The sequence below is a fragment of the Artibeus jamaicensis genome, unplaced genomic scaffold (assembly GCF_021234435.1).
Source record: "Artibeus jamaicensis isolate MK-2021 breed Jamaican fruit bat unplaced genomic scaffold, CSHL_Jam_final contig_402, whole genome shotgun sequence".
NCBI lineage: Eukaryota > Metazoa > Chordata > Mammalia > Chiroptera > Phyllostomidae > Artibeus > Artibeus jamaicensis.
The window spans coordinates 3,978,707-4,000,804 of NW_026521818.1; the positions used below are offsets into that span (position 1 = coordinate 3,978,707).

Below are 22,098 nucleotides of genomic sequence, written 5' to 3' on the forward strand. Positions count from 1 at the left end.
TCTCAACACTGCTGGGTGAGTGTGGAATGGAAGCCTCTTAACAAGTGGCAGGTAACAGCTAACTGAACAGGCCAAGAAGAAATGTTTTCTTTGGGACAGCTGCTATTTAGGAGAAGAAAACCAAGGTCCCTTAATACTGCCTAAATATAATGTGTGGCTCATTACAGGGAAATCGGGAGTGATGTCCGTTCCACCAGGAAGTATCACAACCGCTCAGTATTACTTAAAGGGAACAAAAAACACACTGGCCACAAATTTCTGGAAACAACAACAAAAACCCAAAACAAAAAACCAAACAAAATCATACTAGCCACAAATTTTCACGACACACAGATGAGAAGTAATTTTAGTCTGGTTTGACTCCTTGACACTAGCTGATCATCAATGAAACATGGTATGGGAAGATCACAGAGTAGAAAACAAGCAAAGATTAGTTTATACAACGGAGACTATATACATCAGGAGGAAAACATGCTAGCTAATGCAACGTTAAGGCCTGAATGTAAGCATTTCCGAAGTCACAGAAGCCCCAAAGAACCCCTAAATTACAAAGTCACCACATTACATGCATGCAATGTTCAGTTTTGTTTTACTCATAAAAGGATACACAGTATTTTGCTGTAAATACCAGACACATTTACAATATATGCAAAAATTAGAATGCAAGTGTTATGTTCCTTATATTTAAGCTTCAAATGTGCCAACAGTGAAAATTCATTTATTTTAAGAATAAAGAAAAACAGATGGAATATAAACACTCAGAGAAATCACACAAATAGAATTCATTTTGTATTTAGGAAGCCACATGTCCCTTGTACACGTCCAAACTAAATTGTCAGTGCACTGCTTGAATGGACGTACACTCACTATGTGCTTTACCATTTCACTTGTTCAAACGTCGTCACCTAACAGCCATTATTCTCTGGTGTTCAATATCAAACCCCATCTGTCAGTTAATTATCGTGTCCATGTTTACACATAATTGCCTACTGGGTGTGGTCAGCTAAACAGAAAGCTGTGCAATCTTAGTGCAGGGTTATGCAATTACAGAGGTGACCTTGTAGGTCAATTTCCCATTAAAAAGAATAAGGAAAGTGGACTTCCTTACTTTCACAGAAGCTTTTGAACAGACCTCTTTTAGAGAGCAAGTCTGAGGTCAAGATCTTTTCTCTTTTAAACAAATATAAGAAGGGAACTGTGTTATAGGTTCGGCTCTTGTTCACAGTCACTAGGCAATCATATAAGCTATTCCCTTTTCACCCATGGTTTAATTTGGCTTAATTTGAAACTACCTATTTTTATTTTAGTTCCAGGTGAATAATTTTACCAAAATAAATTAGTGTAAAGAAACAAATACTGATAATGCAATATAAATAATCTTTGTTCAGGAATACGTTAAAGAAATAAATTATAACACAATAAGTTTAGATATGTTGTAAAAAGGTATGGCCAAATCTGTGCTATACCCAATCAATTTTAAGCTTTATACAAGTCAGAACAGTTAACAGAAGATCAGATTTTCCTTTCAGGATATAACAGAATGAGTGGTAAAAAACACTTTACGCATGTTTTCAGGCTTTCTGGGTAATTTCAAACAAAAGTTACCTTAACAATACCCAATAGTTATTAAACAAATGTCCCATGAGTGTTCTGGACCCTCCAGTATAATTTTAACCAAGTAGAAAGAACATCTGTGCCCAGCTCACCTCACTGTGCCCAGCACCGAGCACCAGACTGGTCATATGCTCTCCTCAGCTGACTTGAGCACATCCAACATTTAAAGAAAATAATTTATTTTACTACCTAACCATTTACAGGTGATTACATTTAAGATTTTGAAACTTTGTGATGCTCTAGCCAAAATTTCAGCCTTTGTTTGGCATTTTTAAAAAGTCCTAATTTTAAACAAAGATGAAGAACAGACACCTTCCTAAAAAAACACTCAGTATTACAAATGGAGAGGTTCTGATGTAGCAAAAGCGAAGGGACCAATGAAAAAGCATGCTTTAGAATTCTCTTTTATTTCCAATGAAACCAAAGTTTCCTATTGTTGCAATCGCAGTCCTCACTCACATTTGATGCGAACAGGAGAGCCCAGCCCCCAGTGGCAGTTCTCCAGACAAGACCAGTGAGGTGTGCCACACAGACGGCAACTGCTCCTGGGACAGCTGTGTGGTGCGCTCGGCTTCTACAATTAACATCGACATCTTCAACTAAAAAAAAAGGTGTTCTGCTTCAACATTCAGCTTGAAAATGTTAGTACTTTCTGCAAACCTAATTTTAGTTTAGAAAGGTCAGTATTTTCTTTCTAAACTATGGCATAGACTATATATAGCATTTAAATGTATTTATATATAATTATTTGCACATCAGGTTTAGAAGGAATTTGCAGATTTACTTTGATAAACACTGATTTCACTCAGTGTTAAGGTTTAAGGAGCTTCCGCAGTACTGTCATTTGAAGGTGGGGCATCGCGATCAGGCTCAGAGGAAGCAGCTGCAGATGCTTCAATCACTGCAGGTGGGAAATGACGGCGGCACACAGGGCATGTTCCTGACTGGAGGAGAGAAAGCAAGTTCACAGCCAATGGAAAGATCTTAACTGCCACACAAGTATCTTAAGAAAGACAAAACAGTATCACTATCCTAAAAACAAAACAACTTAAAAACTAAATAACTTTTAAACCCGCACAATACAGAGAGGCAGAATTTTGATGCTGTTTCCTTTTCATTCCAATCAGACACTAATTTCTTTGAGGGTAAGCGGTGTCTCATAATCATGTTTGAGTCTTTCAGATGATTCACCTTTTATTTAGTGAGTGTTAGTTGAAGGCCTATTATACTCCATGCTTGGCACTGGTGCTGCTGTCGAGTGTGTGCAAGGCATCATCGCACGTCCTCAACTGATTATTCTGATTTAATCTATGATGCGTATGTTAGAGAAATCACAGACCTCATTAATTCATGTATCTATTATACCAAACCATCCCTCTAGAACCTTCCTCATATATACACTGAAGCCTCACTTTGGTATACACAGATATGTCAAAGCAGATGGATCTCAGGTCAGACCTTCTTTGTAGGCCATGTACTTCCTTTTCAAAGAGATATGGAGATTTACTTGCTTTCTAAATGATAAAACAAATCAACCACAGACCTGGTAGGGAGGGTGGGACAGGGAAAGCAGTTATACTGGGAGTACAACATTTTAAGAACAAAAGATTCTAGAGATATGCCACCTGGTGACAGATTACTCTTTCTCGAGTCTGATAGGAAACAGGCTGCAGGAATCCGCTGTTACAGATGACAAAGATTTTTATCTTGGGAACCTGCTCCCTAGAGGAAAGGCCTCCCACTGAGCTGTTTCCTGACAGGAAAGACACTACAGATATCACCGCCACGGGTCACAGCAAAGTCAGTAAGTGACAACTGTACAACATGCACAATGTTTGTAACTCATGAATTTAATTCTGCAAACATTTACTAGGCACTGCCATACAGACTGGGCCCTGATAGCACCATTTTAGTGTCAATAATGGAGTCTGTTCTCCACCAAGCACATACTAGCTGGGTCATCTTGTATAAGTAGCAATCATTCGAAAATTGGAATGAGGATACCAATACAGTGTGGGGCCAAAGCAGGTTTACAGCTCTGGCTGGTGTGGCGCATTGGAATGAGCACGGGCTGTGAACTAAAGGGTCGCTGGTTCGACTCCCAGTCAGGGCACATGGGTTGCGGGCCAGGTCCCCAGTGGGAGCCATGTGAGAGGCAACCACACATTGATGTTTCTTTCCCTCTCTTTCTTCCCCCCTCTCTCTAAATAAATAAAATCTTTTTTTAAAAAGTGGTGAAAGTAGACACTCTTTTAAAGAAAAGTAGGTTGGCAGTTGCTGACATGGAAAATAGTATAATAATTCATAAATATGAAAGAATAAACTGTTTTACACACTGACAACTGTAAACCTCTGTTTGCCCCACCCTGTATGTCCCAGAGTTGCTGTGAGAAATAAATGGGAAAATACAGTGAATCATCTAGCTGCGCCAGACACTTGCAGTACACAATACACCAGAGAGATCCTTACTAAGGTGTTGATGCTCTTATAGAAGTTTAAAGAAAAAGAATATCAAGGATGGAAAAGGCGGAATTTAAGCAGGACCACCTAACCTCACAGGGGCAGGGGAAGACCGCAACAGGCTGAGCACACACATGAGCAAAGGAGCAGAAGTCATTCTGAGGAGACGGGCTGGGAGCTCAAGCACAGGAGGCCTTAAAAGCCAAGGCAGAAGCGTTAGAATTTATAAAAGACTGGTGGAGATTTCTGCACTGGATTTTAGAAATTTTAAGTAGACCCAGTTTTGGCAAAGATGATGTTGTAGCAGAAGAGAAATAACAGCAAAGGAAGAGAAAGGAAAGAAGAGAGGAAGAAGAGGGAGAAAGGAAGGAAGGGGCAGGGAGGGAGTGGTTGGAGGGGAGAGAGGAAGTTGCATGCATTGCAAATAAGGCCTGGAGAGCGAGCTGGGCGTTTCCACTGAACTGCACGTAAATATCCTTTATGCAAAAATGGAGGTAACAAAGATTTAGGTAAAAGTCTTTTTTCAAAAAATATGTAATTCAAGTATACTTAAAAATTCGGGATAAATATGTGAGGGCAGTATAAGAAAATCTGAATAGAAGAATAGAAGATAGTTGGTGGTTATTAGACATTTTCCCCTATGCATTTCAGAGACCCGGACACAGCAGCAGAATATCAGTACAGTGTCACAGTACTCTGAATAGTGCCAGGAACTGCTTTTCTGGAGATACTTTTGAAAACGCCAAATTTTGGGGATACGGTTAAATCTGTTAAATAGTTAGTATTGTCTATATTGATTCTTAGGCAATGTCAGTAAAACAGTTTGATATTATCATTGATTAGTAGTTATTAAAAGGTAACCAACTTTTAATTAAATTGAATTAAAACTGAACTCGAAAGTACTATAAGCACATAGCTAAATTAAACAGGCTTCAAAGACCTTACTATCATCATTAACTTACAGGAGAAATTACTAAAATATTAACTTAAAAGAAGTGAACCTGTAACTCACCTTCTGTAGCCAAATTGAGACACAGGGTTTGTGGAAGAAATGGTGGCAGGGCAACTCTGTCGCTATGTCGTCCTTGATGTACTCGCTGCAGCAGATTGGACAGCACTGCTCCTGACCAATGGCTGCAAACAAGTAATGTGATACGTTAACCCACTGGAGTTCAATTTTAATGTACTTGAAAATGAACATACGAATTCACAGATGATACCTGTGAAAGACAGATGAACCAGACTTTGATCAATAAACTGGCAAACATCTTTCTACTATATAACAATTTGAAATGCAATAAGCATTGCTTTTGTAGAAAAGTTGACTTAAGGAACACATGTCCCAGCCCATCATACAATAAATTAAAAATATTCTTCCAGCAGACAAAAGCTTGTCAGACTTTAGCTTCACAGAAAATCTAATGAAAGTTTCAAGCACTATTTTCTCTTCTTGGTGCATTGATCACAGACTTAAACATGCAACGTGCCCTCAACAGCAGCGGTCAGCTTTGCCCTTACCAGTGTGGTCTTCAAGAACAAGTGTCTCTGGAAGACCATCAATGCTCTCCTTACTTGCTGGTGGATTGGCCACCTCCACATCGACTGCAAGAGACTCTAAATGGGCCAAGGCGGTCTGAGAAATAAAAGTCACCATTCTTTGTTAGAAAGCATTTTAAAACAGTAACGTAAAACATTTCTTTAAGGTATCTTCCAAAATTCTATCAACCATTAGTCTGTTCCCATTAGCTTCTTTGCATCAGTTCCCTGTCCCTTTTGCATTCATTCTTTCAAAAGAAATTATCACACCACCATCAAACCAAAACATGAAAAACATACTAAAAAAATAGAAGCTCTACTTTTCAATAAGTATAACAAAAACCTACTGTCTCAATAATCATCTACTTGCCCATCCTATTTACATTTCCAAAGGAGGGTTACCTTGTCTACCTTATCAGTTCCTATATGCAATCAATACTATAAAGAATGCAAACATTTTGGGTAAGTTTAACTCATGAAACATTAAATGTGGCCAGGGTTACATTTTGATAAAATGTGGCCACAGTTACATGTATTCAAGGTATGGAACCATATAATGTGTTCCTGAACAGTGATATCTACTATTATCAACCATGTTACTAGTTCACTAGTATTACTAGGTTTTCTGGGTTATGAACTTCATTTAGGGGTTCAAAATCTGTATGAAGTTACTACTTTAAAAGAAAGGGAAGAACATTACATCATACGACCATCTAGTACAAATCACCCTCATCCTTCTGTGGAAATGATTAACACTTCTAGACACAATTAGGTTAGAACTTCAAGTAGGACTCATATACATGAGTCCCAAAAGGTAGAAACCACACAAGTGTCCATTGACAGATGAAGAGAAAAATAAATGTGGGTGGTAAAGGTTAAGTATACAGTTAATTCAGAACACTTTGATACTGTAATATGATGGTGTGACTTTACTCCAGTATAAAGGCTAAAGGGCAAAAATAATTAAAATGACTATAGCTATAATAATTTGTTAAAGAATATACAACATAAAAGGTATATTGTGCCATCGAAAATATAAAAAGGGAAGTAAAAGGGTAGAGCTTTTGTATGTAACAAAAGTTGTTAGCAGTATAGCACAAACTGTTAGGGTGTTTTTGTGTGAGTCTCATGGTAACTACAAAGCAAAAATCTTCATCAGATTCACAAAAGAGTAAGAGGAGGAAATAAAAAAAAATACCACTACAGAAAATCATCAACTCATAAAAAAGGTAACAAGAGAGGGAGAAAGAAACAAGGAAACTACAGCCAGACAACAATGAATGCCATAGCCTCATTAAGTCTTTATATATCTAAAATTACTGCAAATGGAAATGGACTAAATGATCCAATCAGAAGGCACAGAGTGGCTGGATGAATGAAGACAGAAGACCCAACTATAACACTGCCTGCAAGAGAATCACGTCAGCTTTAGGGCCACATACAAGATCAGAATGGAGCGATGAAAACATGTTTTACGCAAGTGGAAACCAAAGAGAACAGGAATAACTATACTAACACCAGACAAAATAAACATTAAGCAAGAAATTGTAACAGGAGACAAAGAAGGTTATAATGACAAAGGGTTAACTCATTGAGAGGCTATAAAATGCACTCAACATCAAAAAAAAAAAAACCTAAATATAAAGCAAATAAAAAACAGATCTGGCCCTGGCTGGTGTGGCTCAGTAGACTGAGTGCCAGCTAATGAACCAAAATGTCGCCAGTTTGATTCCTAGTCAGGGCTGTGCCTGGGTTGTGGGCCAGTCTGCAGTGGGGGATGTGTGAGAGGAGGCAACCACACACTGATGTTTCACTCTCCCTCTTCTCCTCTCTCTAAAAATAAATTAATTAATTAAAAAAAACAGATATGAGGTAAGATTACACCACAATACAGTAATAGTAAAAGACCTGAATCCTCACTTTCTACAGTGGTTAGATCGTCCAGGCGAGAAATCATAAAGGAAACACTAGACTTGAACAATACTTCAGATAAAATAAACCTAACAGACACATAAGAACACTGCATAAAACAGCAGCAGAACACATACTCTCCTCAAGCGCATATGGAACACTCATCAGGAGAGACTATATAATAAATCATAAAACAAGTCTTGGCAAATTTAAGAAGACTAAAATCATGCCAACTATCTTTTCTGATAAAAATGGCAAGAAACCAAAAAATCATTAACAGGAAGAATCTGGAAAATTCACAAATATGTGGAAATTATATAACACATTCCTGAACAACCAGTGAGTCACAACATGCCGAAACTTACTGAGATGAAAAGTGGTTCTGAGATTGTACAAATACTTACATTAACAAGAAAGAAATCTCAGTAAATGAATGGATCAAAAAATTATGGTACATATACAGAATGGAATTCTATGCAGCAAAAAGAAAGAAGGAGCTACTACCCTTTGCAACAGCATGGATAGAACTGGAAAGCATTATGCTAAGAGAAATAAGCCAAGTGTTGAAAGACAAATACCATATGATCTCACCTTTAAAAGGAAGCTAAACAACAAAACAAACAAGCAAGCAAAATAAAAACAAAGACACTGAAATAGAGAACAGGGGGACAGCAACCAGACGGGAGAGGGGAGGGAATTTAAGGGGGGAAAGGGGAGGGATTTAGAGGAACAAGTATAATGGACACAGGGACAAGAACTAAGGGGGGTGGAAATGGGAGGGAGGTGGGGAGCAGGGGGCGGGAGGCTGGGATGGGAGAAATAGACAGAAAACTGTACTTGAAAAATAATTAGATTAAAAAAATAAAAAAAGAAAGAAATCTCAAATAAACAACTTTTCACCTCAGAGACTAAAAGAAGAACAAACTAAACCAAAAGGTTGCAGGAAAAAGGAAATAATAAAAGTCAGAGCAGAAATAAGTGAAGTACATACCAGAGTAATAACAGAAAGTGACAACAAAACTAAAAGCTGGTTTTTTTGAAGAATAAACAAAATTGACAAACCTTTCACTAGACAAAGAAAAAAAGAGAAGGTTCGAGTAATGAAATGAAATGGAAAAAGAGGTATTACATCTGGCACCCCAGAAATACAAAGGATCATATAGCAGAGTTAAGAACAATTATGTGCAAACAAACTGAATAACCTAGAAGTGGGTATATTCCTAAAAACATACAACTTACCAAGAATGAATAATGAAGAAATAGAAAATCTCAACAAGAAAATTGAATCAATAATCAAAGCTCTTCCAACAAAGAAAAATCCAGGATCAGATATCCCTGGGAAATTCTATCAATCATGGAAGAGTTAATGCCAATCCTTCTCAAGTTCTTTTTAAAAAAAAGAAAGACAAAACACCCCCAAACTCATTTTATGAGGCCAGCATTACCCTGACATCCAATGTCAGATTAGGACACTATGAGAAAATAAAATTACAGCCCAATAACCATGACAAACCTAAATGCAAAATTCTCAAAAAAATACTAGCAAACAAATCAACAGAACAGTCAAAGCATCATACACCACAATCAACTGGGATTTATCTCTGGGATGCAAGGACCGTATACCACATTTACAGAATTAAAGCTAAAAATCTCAGGATCATCTCAACAAATGTAGGAAAACCAACCGACAAAACACAGCATACTTTCATGATAAAAACTCTCAACAGACTGGGTATAAAAGCAGAATACCTCAACATATTAAAGGCATAAACATACACAAACCCACAGCTAACATTATAATCCACAGTGAAAGGTGGACAGCTTTTCCTCTAACATCAAGAACAAGACAAGGGTGCCCGCTCTCACCACTCCAATTCAGTGTAGTACTGGAAGTCTCAGCCAGAGCCATCAGGCTAGAAAAATAAATTAAAAAGGCATCCAAATTGGAAAGAAGTGAGTAAAATAGTTTGCAGATACAACCTTATTTACAGAAAATCCTACAGACTCCACAAAAAAACTACTAGAACTAATCAATAAATTCAGTGAAGTTGCAAAATACAAAAGCAACATAGAATCAGTTGCATTTCTATATATTACAATAAAATTTTTGAAAAATAAAGGAAACAATCCCGTTTAGAGTAGTATTGAAGACAATAAAATACTCAGGAATACACTTAACCAAGGAGGTGAAAAACCTGTCCATTGGAAAGTATGTGACCATGATGAAAGAAACTGAAGACACAAATAACGGAAACGTACCAGATTTTCATGTATTGGAAGAATACTGTTAAAATGTCCATACTACCCAAAGTAACTGAGAGATTTAATGTGATTCCAATAGAATTTTCCCACAGAAACTGAAAAAACAACACTAAAATTTGTATGCAATCACAAAAACCCCTGATTTGCAAAAGCAATGAATATGAAAGCTGGAGGCATCACAATTCTTGATTTCAAAATATGCTATACAATTATAGTAATCAAAACAGTATGGTACTAGCATAAAAATGGACACACAGCTCAATAGAACAGAGTGAAGAACCCAGGAATAAACCCTGGCATATAGAGACAACTAATATTTGACAAGGGGGCCAGAAATACTTAATGGGGGAAGAATAATTCCTTCAATAAATAGTGCTTGGAAAACCAGATAAGCACATGCAGAAGGATCACCATGTGAGTGAAACTGGACCCTTACATTATATCACTCAGAAATACTAACTCAAAATGAATCAAATCCTTAAACATAGACCCAAAACCATAAAACTGCTAGAAAAAAACATTGGGAGAAAGTTCCTTGACTTCAGTCTTGTCAATGATTTTCTGGCTATGACAACAAAAGCAAAAATAAGTGAGTGACTACATCAAATCAAAAAGCTATGCACAGCAAAGGAAGACAATCAACAAAATGAAAAGCCAAGTTACAAAATGGGCAAGAAGATTTGCAAATCATATCTGATAAGGGGTTAACATCCAAAACATGTAAGTCATAAAACTCAACAACAAAACGTCTGATTAAAAAACGGGCAGAGGAACTGAACATTTTGCCAAGACAAACTGGTAACTAACAAGTACATGAAAAGGGGCTTAATATCACTAATCATCAGAGAAATGCCAAGAAAAACTACAATGAGATATCACCTCAAACTCGTCAGAGTGGCTATCACCAAAAAGACAATCATGTGTTGATAAAGCTATGGAGATACAGAAACCCTTGTGCTGCTGCTGCTAAGAACGTAAAATGGTACAACCACCTCAGAAAACAGTATGTAAGTTCCTTGAAATGTAGAAAATAGAGCTATCATTCGATTCCATTTTTGAGTATGTATCTAAAGGAAATAAAATAAGGATCTGGAAGAGATATCTGAACTTGAACATTCACTGGTGCATTATTCACGATAGCCAAGATATATAAACAACCCAAGAGTCCATCAATGATAATGGATTAAATGATGTGGTATATATTTATATACACAATGGAATATAATTCATTCATGAGAACAAAGGAAATCTTGCCATTGTGACAAAATAGAGCTTGAGGGCATTTTGCTAAGGAAACTAAGTCAGACAGAGAAATAAAAACAGTGCATGATATACATTATACGTGGAGTCTAAAAGAGCTGACCTCATAGACAGAGAGAGTAGAATGGTGGTTATGGGAACTGGAGAGTGGGATACTGGGGAGATACTGATTAAAGGGTACAAACTTCCAGTTATAAGATGGACAGGTTAAGGTATCTATTGCATAGTGTGGGGATCATGGTTAACAGTCATGGATTACATACTTGAAAACTGCTAAAAGGTAAACCTCACATGTTCTCACCAAAAGAAATGGTAACTATGTGAGGTGGTGAAGGTGTGAAGCAACTCTACTGTGATGAAGACTTCGTAAGTTCACAGAATCAACACATGCATACCTTATATTTACACATGCCAATTATATCTCAATAAAGTTGAAAAATGTGGTGTAAATATATACAATGGAGTATAACTCCGCCTTCAAAATGAAGAAAATTCTGACATATGCTACAACGTGAATGAACCTTGAAGGCATCATGAAATAAGTCAGTCACAGAAGGAGAGATACCGCATGATTACAGGTAACTGAGGTACCTCAAGTAGCAAAATTCAGAGACAGAAAGTGGAATGATGATTGCCAGGGGCCAGGGAGAGGAGGACATGGGGAATTATCATTTATAATATACTTGGTGCCACTTAACTACATACTTAAAAAAGGCTATAATGGTAGACTTTATGTTATGTGTATATTACCACAACGAAAATCAATAAACTAACTGGGTCTTCAGGTAGGAAGATGATTCTGCCTGACAGTTAACGTTGTGTTCTCACAGGTGGCAAACATTTGTACACTCAAGATCTAGCCTAGATATTTTAGCAATGACTCATGTCTTTCCAAAACAAATTTGAGATGACTTACAATAGAGGATAGGGCCAAGGCCAAAAGAAACTCAGACTGAAAAAAGAAAGCAAAAAAAGGTTCATCAATGAAAGTTAATAAATATAGTTAATAATACTAAACCCCAAATTTGACCCTGGATTTGCAGAAAGATATTGCAATAAGAAAATTAGTGTGCTGGTAACTGAATTATTTTGCCTCTTAGCTACAAACATACCTTCTATCTCTGCTCTCTGAAAACAGATTGGGCCTTTTAAATATTTTTGCTTTGTCACTTAGCACGATCTTAGACTTTGTTTAGTAGAGGATGCTGAACAGACAATCAGGAAAAAAAGGCTTTGCAGCTTGGTTCCGGTGGGCTTGCTCACCAGGCCCCTGCAGTGCCGAGGCCTCCCTACTGTGGGCCTTCCGGCACAGACAGCTTTTCCAGCACCAGGCTCATCCAGTGCAAGTAGCCTCTCCAGGTTCACATGCAGTTTCTCCGGGGCACGAAGGCTGCAGCTTCCCCTGGCAAGCACCTGGGGTGGTTTGGCAGCACAGTGCTTCCAGTTAGACACCTCCTATGGACAGTTTCTCCAGCACTCCAGAACAGTAGCACACGCACTTCTTTATGAGCCATGGCTCTGTCCTCCCCAGTGCAGCCTGGAGCTAAGCTCGAGGGGTGGGGCGACGGGGTGCTCTACCTCAGTCCTAAGGGAATTCCTCAATCTGCTATTTCTATATTCTCTTACGATTGAGCATAGATTCATACAGGACTGGTTATCAGCATGGTCCCATGAAGGAGAATGGGTTATTGAGATTGATTTGGTTAGGCCTTTGGGTTTGAGCTCACTGCTGAGCTCCTTGCCAACAGGAAAAAGATGCTATCAATCCATTGCCTGCGGTGGAATCACAATTAATCAAACTATCACTGTGCTTGATGGCAATGAATGCCAACTACAGCATGTGTCTTCGGAGCCTAGGTGGCTGGCTGCTACACTTGACCTTACTGGAATAATGATGGCTATAAAAACTGCTCTGTGAGATGGACCCTTGGAGTACCCTTGAACATTTGCAAAAAAGAAAATGACAAACTCAGGCCCATTAACTCTAAGAGGGAAGGTACAGTATGTGAACCAAAGTGTGTTCATGACGGCCCTATTTCTGAAAAGCAGACATAAAATTTAACTGGTAAGTTGCTGAGTTAAAATAAGAACTTAATTCTCAGGATTGTCAAATTTTTCAAAACTTTTATCACTGATAAGTTAAAGAACAGAATTCTGGGATTTAGTAAGAGGGAGGACAATTAGTTGTACTCATGAAACTGACTACAGTTGACACATGAACAATATAGGAGCCAACCCCCAGGGGGCAGTAAAAAAACCCACCCACATATAACTTTCGACACCCCCTTCTGAAAGTTTACTACTAATAGTCTACTGTTGAATGGAAGCCTTACTGGCAACATAAAGAGTCAATTAACACATATTCTGTACATTGTGTCGATCAAAAAATTTTTAGTTTTTTCCGTAAAATAAGACACATTTTTCATTTTCACCAATAACTTAATTGATGTGGATATTTTGAGTATGTGGGCTATCTCCTGCATGGTATAACAATGACTGTTGCCAATTAATGTCTCAATTTCATTGCTAACAACTTCAAAATGGTCCACCCAACCAGGGGGCATCATCCCATAAGAAATCTCTAGCACAAAACTTTGCGAACCACTTTCAACATGTTCAATAGGTCACAGCACCTTCTCCATACCCTACACAAATCTTTTTTTGCATTTCAGTTATGTTTTTACCTTTCTTGAAATAATAAAGCATAATATGCTGAAAGTGTTACATATTTTTTTCCATCACCCATATTAAAATGGCTACACAAAAACCAATTTTGATGTATTTTTTTAAATGCATGTTGATATGACAGCTGTCACAACAGTCTAACAAAATTGTTTCAAATGAAGTTAAAGACAACTAAGTGCTATTAGTCATCTTATGGGGGAAAACCAAATGAACATTTTGACCAACCCAATACCTGTATACTTGTATGCCGTACTCTTATAATAAAGCTAAAAAAAAAAAGAAAATGTTTTTTAAAAATTAATGAGAATTCATTTACAGTACTGTACTATATTTATCAATACTGCAGTTTATTTCATCTGTTTACAATGAAAAAAGATCACCATGCAAGTCCACACCCATGTTGTTCAAGGGTCAATTGTACTTTGAATCCTCAAGTCCCTGAGCCTCCTTTTACCAATTGAAGGAGCCTACTCTGCACAGGCTGGTCTTCTCTGCCTGAAAACTCTGTGGTGATTTAACTTGGAGGGTATTAGTGCTTCTATGCTCCACAGTAAAGTTACCAGAAAACTACAGCAGCCCAAAAGGGCAGGATAACATGGACTGTTCTCAAACATAGGTTCGGGTCACATCAGCAAGTAAAGAACCCTAACCAGCTACAATTCTTGCTGAAGCCAGGGGAAATATTGAATGGGTTGTGACAGAAGGAAACCATAGCTACCAATTACAGCCTGGGACCAAATACAGAAACGAGTAGTAACTTTGCATATTTTCTGTTTGCTTGTTATATGTATTTATTTGTATCTGCTATTTTCTTTAATTCTCTCCTGACTGTTTTAATTTTATAGCAGTTAACTCTATAATTTAATCTTCATAAAAAGAATATTTACTATGACTAACTGAGTTTGTGGAATCACTAATACTGCCAGTGATAGATACAATGATTTTGGGGACTGTTCATCTGTTCATTCTGGGGAAAGGGTAAACACTTCATTTGTAAGAATAGCTGTATTTTGTGAGGTAGAAAACAGCTGCATTGTTGCTGGATGGGAGTTCAAATGTGTGTAGAGGGGTGTATACAGAATCCAAGCAGTGAAAGGGATGACTGTTCCAGCTGTCCATTATGATCCTGTGATCCAAATTCACTACTTTTGTCAGCTCAGTGAAAATGGATTTGGGCCATTTAAATATTTTCCCTTCTGACATCTGTCATGCTGTTAAGCCTGTGCACAGAGGACACTAAAGAGACACTGTAAGAGGAAAAGGGCTTTACTTCTGATCCCCGTGTGTCTGCCTGGAAGGCTTCTGTGGCCTTTTCTAGCACCAGACTCCCACAACATGCACAGCTGCTCCACTCTCCAGCTCATGGATGCACACAGCCTTGGGCAGATTCCTCCAGCATCCCCCTTGGCCAGCTCTGCAGCAGAGTGCTTCCAGTTAGACATTTCCTTATGGATAGCTTTCCCTGGCACCCTACAGGGCTGATTTCTGCAAGTTCTGCCAGCACAGCACCACAGTGACTTCTCTGCCACTCACTAAGCCACAGCTGTGCCATCTCCGCCAAGATCTGGGTCCCTGGAGTGCAGTGGAGTGGTGACCCTTCCTTAGATGATTCTTGCTCTACAGGTGCTGGCTGTTCCTTATATATGAATTTTCTGTATTGTTTAGAATTATCTTTATTCCTTAGTAAGCAATCCCTTATTACTCTAATTTCCTGTAATAGTTAATGATTCTTTATAGTAAACTTTCCTATCAAGATAGAAAATGGAAAGAGCCTGTTTATTTGCTCCCCCTCTCTCGGAAAACTATAAGCACGAATATCCTCCAATTCTTTATGTACTTCTCCACTCCAGACAGACTGTAAGAACTGCTCTGCGCTACAAACAAAAAGAACGGGTACTACTTATACCAAGTTTCATTTGGGAAGGTGATTTCCAGGCTAACTATGCTTTGACACTTATTAGTCTCGATGGGTTCATTATTCCTTTCTAGTGATTATCTACACATTTGCAGTGCTAATAAATACCTGGAATTTCATATATGTAAAAATTATTTATTGCCTTGATACTGAGTATATTTAAGGTGATCTGGTATCACTTATAATCAACAAGAGCAAAAGAAACCATATTATAGTCACTGCTATGAAAAATCTATTAAGATATAAAAATCTATCTATACCTGAGGAAGTACAAAATACTTTTAAGTTAGTCCAAGTGTTAGAAGATATCTAAATAGCTTAAATATCTTAAATGGACTACATCTAGGCTTAAAGTAATACACTCCTTTGTCAGCACAAAATTTAGCTTTTAAATAATAAAAAACTAACAGTTTTTAAAGAGTAAAGACTTATAACAAGTGGTTTAATATTGATTTTGAATGACCACTAAATGCATATATGATAGATGACTACCATTTGGTTGGCTACTGATTTGAATGTACCTTTGAATACAGCCATGTACTAAGAACTTACCCACTGCATCAGGTAGTTTGCTAAGTGTTTAAACACAGTCTCACAATAATTCATGAAGTAATTTTTTATTCCCATTTTGTAGGCAAGGACCAGACACTTAAAGAGGTTAGATTAACTGTTCAAGGTAACTGAGCCTAAATGAATCTAACTCTAACGCCCATGCCTTACCTCGTGGATCACCTTTCTAAGGCTTACACCTCAGGGTGTATGAGGTGCTCTGTTAAGTGTGTGAAGACTTTCTAAGGAGTCTAAGGGCAAGCAGAGTCTTAAGAGACACAACTTCAATTAACTTTCTTGTGTAATCTTTCTTATGTAATCCTCAAACTGATCTGCCTGAGCAGCATCTTCAGTTAAAATATCATGTTCTCTTGTTCTCACATTCTTTTTTACAGTAACCTTTCCTTTCCCCTACTTTATACATAATAGCATACTTCTTACCCATTCAAATGAGCAATCTGAAATAACTGGGTCAAACTTATCTCTAATGACTAAGTAACAAATCTTTATAGCTGGCTTCCAATCCTCTTTCAAAAAATAAATAAATAAAACCTGCAGGAGGACCTAAACAACTTGTTAAGTAGATATAATTCTGGCAAATATCTCAGAAGACTTGGATGACAAGGCTGTGATCAACTCCATCTATCCCTTATCAATTTAGTTATGTGAGTGAAGTTTCTCAAGCTTACAATCATAAAGATGAAAACACAGAAATAAAACTGATGCTGAACTATATCTCATTCTTGGAATAAATAAAATTCGCTCATAGTGATTAGGAAGGAAAAAAGCCTCTATCTCATTAAGAGATGAATTTAACTAGTAAAGTTTTACTTCGTTTAAATAATTCTTTATCAAAATTAATATATGCAATATGCAGGTGATATATCATAAAATTTTATGCTTAAAACCTATATAATCTTATTAACCTATGTTATCCCCCCAAAATCAATTAAAATTTTTATTTTAGATGGAAAAAACTGTGTTTTTGTTAATGTTAACAATTTTAACACAATTTTTTACATTTAAACTCATGAACATATATTTTTATTACAGAGGTATGACAGGGTGAACAGTATTATTATAATTTATATTAAAAAATTTTAGGTGTCAATATAAACATGCAAAGGCCTGCTTTTCTCCCCAAATTTGTTTGGGAGCCAGTAAAAAGCTTCAATATTGTCTCAAACAGTTAAAAATTCTAACTATTTTGCACTATTCTCATTCAAATTTGAGACATAGCTGTGAGGCAAATGTTTATTGCCACTATCTTCACAATAGCCACTACCTGAAAATAAAGATCAATCTAGTACTGGAAAAATAACAGAAATGAAAACTACTACTATCAAAAAGAGGTAGGAATGCTTGAGGAGAAAAAAAAACCCAAATGTAGTTTGTCTTATTTGTTTTTAATTTAAAGAATGTTAGCACATTAAATCTAAAAAGAAAGAAAGAATAAATTATAATTATTTTGGCTTCATTTTTCAAAATAATTAATAAATGCATACCGGACACAGAAAAATAAAGATCTGTAGAGTGATAGGAAGACAGAACTGTATCAATTCTCTAGGGGTGAAACATGTGTTACATTCAAATTTGAATAGGCTGTTAAGCTGTGGGCAAGGGAAACACAACACTATTAACGAAAAGCAGAAGGATAGATGGTAACAGTAACTAAAAGTGCCACTGGGTTCCCTAAGAGCAGAAGCCAATAATGTGGGGACGGTAAGTCCCCTGTATATATTATACTGTGTTCTTCCTTGCCCCTTGCCTTTGCCTGCTCTGCTAACGCCTTTACTTGGCATGCCCTCCTATGACCAATCTCCTTGGCTCTTCTTTCAAGATGACAATCAGAATGTCAAATTTCCCATTAGTAACAAATAACAAAATTTTACTTTAATTCTCAAAACTTCTTTTTAAATATATCTCCATTTTGTGGGAGGTCATAAATTACTAGCATAAGAATGGAAGGGACTGTTTAAGCACTGTGAACCAGACCCTAAATTAGATGTATTCCACTGTGGTCACTTAGAATTTATTTAGCTCAAGGAAGTTAGTGATCCTTAATCTTTACATATTATATCTAATGCAAATTATGCTGTGCCATTATTTCATCTGTGTCAGAATTTGGCAAGGTAAATAATCTGGGAAAATTCCTAAGTGAATCCTGTCTCACGATTGTCTTTTGACTTTTCTCCTAGAATGGTCACTTGGAGAACAAACACCATAAAGCATAACCAAGAGCAATGATCTCCATGGAAATTACACACAAATTTTTAAAAGTTGTGCCAAAGCACCGTGAACTTAAGTGTGTGTGCAGGCATGTCTGTCTTTGTCTACCTATCTACCTATTGTCCAACGTATGAGTCCAAACTGAACTTCATAATCTCAGAACATTTCAGGATAAAGTGCTATTATAATGTCCCTGAAAGTTCCCTCAATCATTTTTGTTCTCTCACTTTTGACTCAATTACATTATTATTGTTTCTCTTACTTTAGAAACCACTTTTGAAATAGTAATTTAAAGAAAGCTTTCTATAACAAAACCCACTAGTGAAGTGGAAGTTTCCCAGAGTGAAAGGCTTCTGACCTTAGGCAAATACAGTTACGAATGAGTTTTTGTGTTTTAGTCAAATAGAGAAAAAAAGGCATCAGGAACCGAATGTGCTACATTTATTAGTGTGTGTGTAGGTGGGGATGAGGGGGAGTAAATTTTCTAAAGGCATGAAGCAGCAAGACAGCACATAGAATCCGTAAGAACAACAACAAAAAAGGAAAGTGATTAGTGCTGTAATACATTCTTAGTGATCTTCAATTTCATTTCACAAATATCCTTGTGCATGTACATATAAAATATTTGGATTCAGAGACCCATATAATTCAGTAGAGGAAAAGTGTATATGCTAAATGCAAGCAAAACATGCTCCCTTCTGTAGTGAAAACTGGCAGGATGTCAAGTGTAATTTACATACACATACATACTGGTGGCAATCAGCATTCACTAGCTGTTACTAAATTGATGAGAAAATCATTCACCTTTTCTTAAGAGCAGTTAAAGAAAACTTTAATTTTTATCATTTTGCACCCCATCAATTTAGACATGGTCATGAAGAGTCTCTAAAATACCTCCATAGCCTGGGCTAAGCGTTCTTCTAGTGCCATGTAGGTGAGGAACTGAGGATCCACATAAGAAATAGCTTCAGCAACTCCTAGTCCATCCGCAAAGCCATCAAACAGACTGAAAAAAAATATGACCATTACTTGGGGGAAATCTTTAAGTGAAGACTATTATATTAACATACTGATAAGCTAATATACTACAAGTTAAAAGCCTCAAAATATTTTACTATAAATTTTAAATATCTTATAAATATTTAAAATTGAAGGGCAGAAAAAACCCAATGAAGTTAAATGCTATGCATAAGGAGTTAAGTTACCATTACCTCTCTGAACGGCAATACCATGCTCACTGCACAGAATTCATGGGAAAATTTTTTTTATATGTTTCTAGTTCTAACTTTGGGGACTGCTTATGGCTAGAATAAAGGTAGTACTTTTTCCCTGCTCATTATTTCCAATACATTTCTCCTTCTGTTTATTTTAGTTTCCACTCTGAATTTAGGAAAGACCATGATAAAGAGAATTACTGTATTTTAATTCCATTATTAGTGAAAGCCTTTTTTCTTATCGTACCTTGTACTGCTAACATTGGGCTTAAAATATTTGAGTTTATCAAGTCTTTCTCATTAATCTCTCTTCTTCTATGAACTAGGCCTTCTCAATTATTAAGCTAGAAAAATATTTAGCTCTCAGCTGCTCTCTCTTTTTTTACTTAAGGATTGTAAGCCTCTTAAAGGGAAGTATGTCTTCACCTGGTGCTAGTTGCCTTCTTCACATCTAGACATACACAGATTCTTCTTTTTCCTCTAGTCTTAGAAATAGTAAGTATTTCAAAATTTGGAAATCATAAGTATGTCCTCAGTCCTATTCTTTTTTAATTTGCTCCACTGGAAATTACATTCAAGTCCATTTCTTCAATTATCCTCTCTGCAGGTAATTTCTAAATTTCTACCTAATTCCAAATGCCCTCTTGAGCTCTTGACCTACATTTTTTAGTTTTCTGTGGGGCATATTACCTTAATGAATTCCTATCACCTCAAATCCAAGGTCTCCAAAACTGAGCTTATTTTGTCTACCTAAAATCAAACTACTGTTAACTTCTGTTAACAGAAGTTCCTATCAGATATCATAATCAGAAACATGAAGTCACACAAACTAGCTCAAAATATTTTTGATGTCAACCTTTGTGCTGTCATTAAAATTACAAATCTGTTGCCCAGAGATACAGATGTATTGTTATAAAGAATATGTTATAGCTGAGTAGTATCTAGAAATCAGCAGGTATCATCTGGCACCAACGGACAGACATTGTCATACCATCACCAATTTTGGAATGAGAATTAAAACTAAGAATCAGTGAGTCCCACCTCCCTCGCAATACCGGACCTCCTGCATCTAGCAGTGAGATGTGGTGCAAAGAGGAAGAAGAGCCCTAGACTCAGTCGGACAGCAGTTTAACTTCAGTTAACTGAGCCACAGGTAAACAATGTGAACATTTTAACTTTTACTGTTTATTCATCTACAAAACAAACTAAATGAGCAGATGCATTCAGGTACTTAGTGGAGTTGGCACGAGAGTACATAGTCAAGAAATAGTACAAGCTCCCAGATACTCTCTAGGTGCTTTTTAAGGTGGTATGTGCCAGTGTGGGAAAGCCCTATTAGAAGTGTGAAACTTATTGTAAGTGCTTAGTTCTGCCTGCTGAAGCAACACAAACTGTGACCACTTCCCCTCTGCAGAAAACTCCTTCAAATAGTCAACTATCTTCCAATAATTATTTTCTTTGCTAGGCTAAACAAATCCAGACACTCAAAGCATGATATTTGGTTGTAATTTGGTCACTTCAGAATATTCAGCTAAAATGAAAAATTCTAGTTTCATTCATTTGGCAATCGCCATGGTAGTAATTGCTTCAGACAAGAATTACTAATGATACTAAAACAAATAGATAGGAACTTGATAGTTTGAGAACAAACAGGTTATATAGTCTCAAAGTATCTTCCTATTCAATACCTATTAATTATAAATGAAAAAATGGCATCTCTAAGGTGAAACAATCTGAAAGAAAGCACCTTAACCAGTAATGGCGCAATTTGGCGTCACGTACCTTCTGAAATGAACTGAGAAGACAAAAGATCACTTCTGTGGTGTTCCTGCTAAAAATTTGTAACTCAAATCTAATCGTGATATCACACAAATTCAATTTAAGAAACATTCTACAATTAAGTGGCCTACACTTTTAAAAATATCGTGTTTATGAAAGACAAAGAAAGACTGAGGAAATGTTAAAGACTAAAAGAGACGAAAGAAACATGGTAAACAAATGCAATGTGTGGTCCTGGATTCAACTAGAAAGAAACTTCTCTAGTAGCAGTACTTGGATAACTACAAACATTTGAATAAGGTCTACAGATTAGATTGGCAGTTTTCAACTGGTGGCCCACAAGAATTTTTAAAATATGCAATACTTGATAATTTTTAGTCAGGGCACTGACCTCTTTTCCCTTACATTCTCCAAAAAAAAAAAAAGAAAGAAAGATAACAGCCAACACAACAATAGCTGTTCACTGTGAATGAATCAAAAGTATACCTATTTTTGTCAGATTAGCAAAAAAAATACATTTTTAGTGTGCTGCAGAACTGTAGCCATTTGTGTGTGCCATGAGATGAAAAATGATGAAAATTGCTACATTAGATAACTATACTTTATCAGTGTTAATTTCCTGATTTTGACAGTTTTATAGTGTTAGATAAGAAAATCTCAATTTTGGAAAATCCACTCTAGTGT

The 22,098-nt window shown here is 36.7% G+C and overlaps 1 protein-coding gene across 4 annotated transcripts in view; it reads right to left on the reverse strand.

The window, feature by feature from the left end:
- Window positions 1-307: 307 nt before the first annotated feature.
- Window positions 308-22,098, reverse strand: part of PJA2 (praja ring finger ubiquitin ligase 2) — a 70,767-nt gene continuing 48,976 nt past the window's right edge. For 3 of the 4 annotated variants that reach the window (XM_053665287.1, XM_053665286.1, XM_053665285.1), the window contains 5 exons: window positions 19,316-19,427; window positions 11,960-11,995; window positions 5,593-5,707; window positions 5,087-5,208; window positions 308-2,558 (listed from right to left, as the gene is read on the reverse strand). In XM_053665287.1, the coding sequence (XP_053521262.1) occupies window positions 2,433-2,558; window positions 5,087-5,208; window positions 5,593-5,707; window positions 11,960-11,995; window positions 19,316-19,427 (511 nt within the window). In that variant the 3' untranslated portion in view covers window positions 308-2,432. The remainder of the gene's footprint in view (window positions 2,559-5,086; window positions 5,209-5,592; window positions 5,708-11,959; window positions 11,996-19,315; window positions 19,428-22,098) is intronic. The other variant, XM_037138608.2, reaches the window with a different exon arrangement.